The sequence below is a fragment of the Aplysia californica genome, unplaced genomic scaffold (assembly GCF_000002075.1).
Source record: "Aplysia californica isolate F4 #8 unplaced genomic scaffold, AplCal3.0 scaffold00307, whole genome shotgun sequence".
Taxonomy (NCBI): Eukaryota; Metazoa; Mollusca; class Gastropoda; order Aplysiida; family Aplysiidae; genus Aplysia; species Aplysia californica.
The window spans coordinates 222,742-224,168 of record NW_004797577.1 but is presented as its reverse complement, the minus strand read 5'-3'; the positions used below and the strand labels follow the sequence as shown (position 1 = coordinate 224,168).

The 1,427-nt window shown below is 43.3% G+C and overlaps 1 protein-coding gene across 1 annotated transcript in view; it reads right to left on the bottom strand.

Moving 5' to 3' along the window:
- Positions 1–1,427, bottom strand: part of LOC101855959 (dynein heavy chain 6, axonemal) — a gene marked incomplete in the record, with an annotated part of 98,470 nt that overhangs the window by 13,694 nt on the left and 83,349 nt on the right. Inside the window, 1 exon segment of the mRNA XM_035970687.1 lies at positions 1,281–1,359. Coding sequence (XP_035826580.1) covers positions 1,281–1,359 — 79 coding nt within the window.

The window sequence follows — 1,427 nt, the reverse complement described above, 5'->3', positions numbered from 1 at the left end:
GGGAGGGGGGTGAAATATTTGGCCAAGGGCTAGGTAGGTGGCGTCTGTTGCATATGTGATGCCACCCAGTGAAGGTTTTTGTGGTCTACCCTTAACTTAGTTGCCTGAGGACTTTTCATTGTTGCATACCGAAAATGTAAGTTGGATTCCGAAATGTGGAGATTATTTTATCGACTATATCCGTCAGTCAGCAGAGTCATGTTTCATTCAGCTACAGGTGGTCCTACTCCTACAGTCATGATCAAAGCAATCCAATAACAATATAATCTAGATTATGTCAAAGGGACATACCATTAATAGAAAAGAATCCTGTTGTCTTGACAACACGCCACCTTTTCTTCTTTTACACAGTTCTCAATGACATTTTTGGCCGCTTTGAGTTACTAATACCATGATGTCAGAAATCAAATGTTCCATCTGCTCTATCGAAATCGTAAGATTATTCGGAGTCGTTATCAAAATATTCAAAGAATTTCATTCGAAAAACCTCGACATTAGTTGGGGAAACTACAAATTGTTCACGTCAAATTGATCTAAACTAGCTTCATGTATTGAGCAGATAGAACTTCGTTGTTCTGGTGTAGTGAAATGTCGAGGGGAGGTGCAATTTTCGAACAGGGGCTTAGCGGGCGGCTTCTGTTGTTGGTGTGTTAGGCCGGTCCCAGAGTGGCTCTGTAGGTCTGACCTTTAGCTCGCCTGGCGCACGCCGTGTGCGTGTCAGAACAGCCGCACTGTGGGTTGGCGCCTGTGTCTCAGCGAGCGCGAGGCACACTCGCTGCGTCTCAGCACAGCCGCACAGTGTGTTGACGTGTGTAGGTGTGCAACTGACGGGTTTGCCTTGCTATATTTAGGTACTGTGTAGGCCTAATCCAAGACCAATTATTCTTTTGGAGGACCTCTTTGACGCGATCTAGTCACGTTTTTGTGTGATCCAACCCGGTGTCCTACAGCTGGTTGACTGTGAGTCATTCTAATAAAAGAGATATTAAAATGTAACTAAAACGTCTGTGTATTCATCACGAGGAGTGCCCGTCTCTACTTGTCGCTTTTGAACTTCTAAGAGAATTAAAACCTAAATTGTGCCAAAGGGAGCATATGACCTTATGCAGTTGCGAGCGTCGTAAAACCTACTAAAACTAAAAACTAAAAAGGGAGCGTGCTCATTTCAAAATCAGCTGCTTCTCTATAGGAAAGAATCACGCTGTTTTAACAATTGTTTTATAGTGTCGTGGGAGATGAAGGGGGGAAAGACCGAGGTGTTCGGCAACAATTCTTCCCACTTGAGAATCAAACTCTGGTCTCCAGCGTGCCAAAACGACGAGGAGCATAACTGCTACACCACAGAGACAGGTACCTTGACTAGAGATATGTAGCAGAGGTGTCACAGTTACAATATTATCATTTTTATCATTTTTATAATAATAATA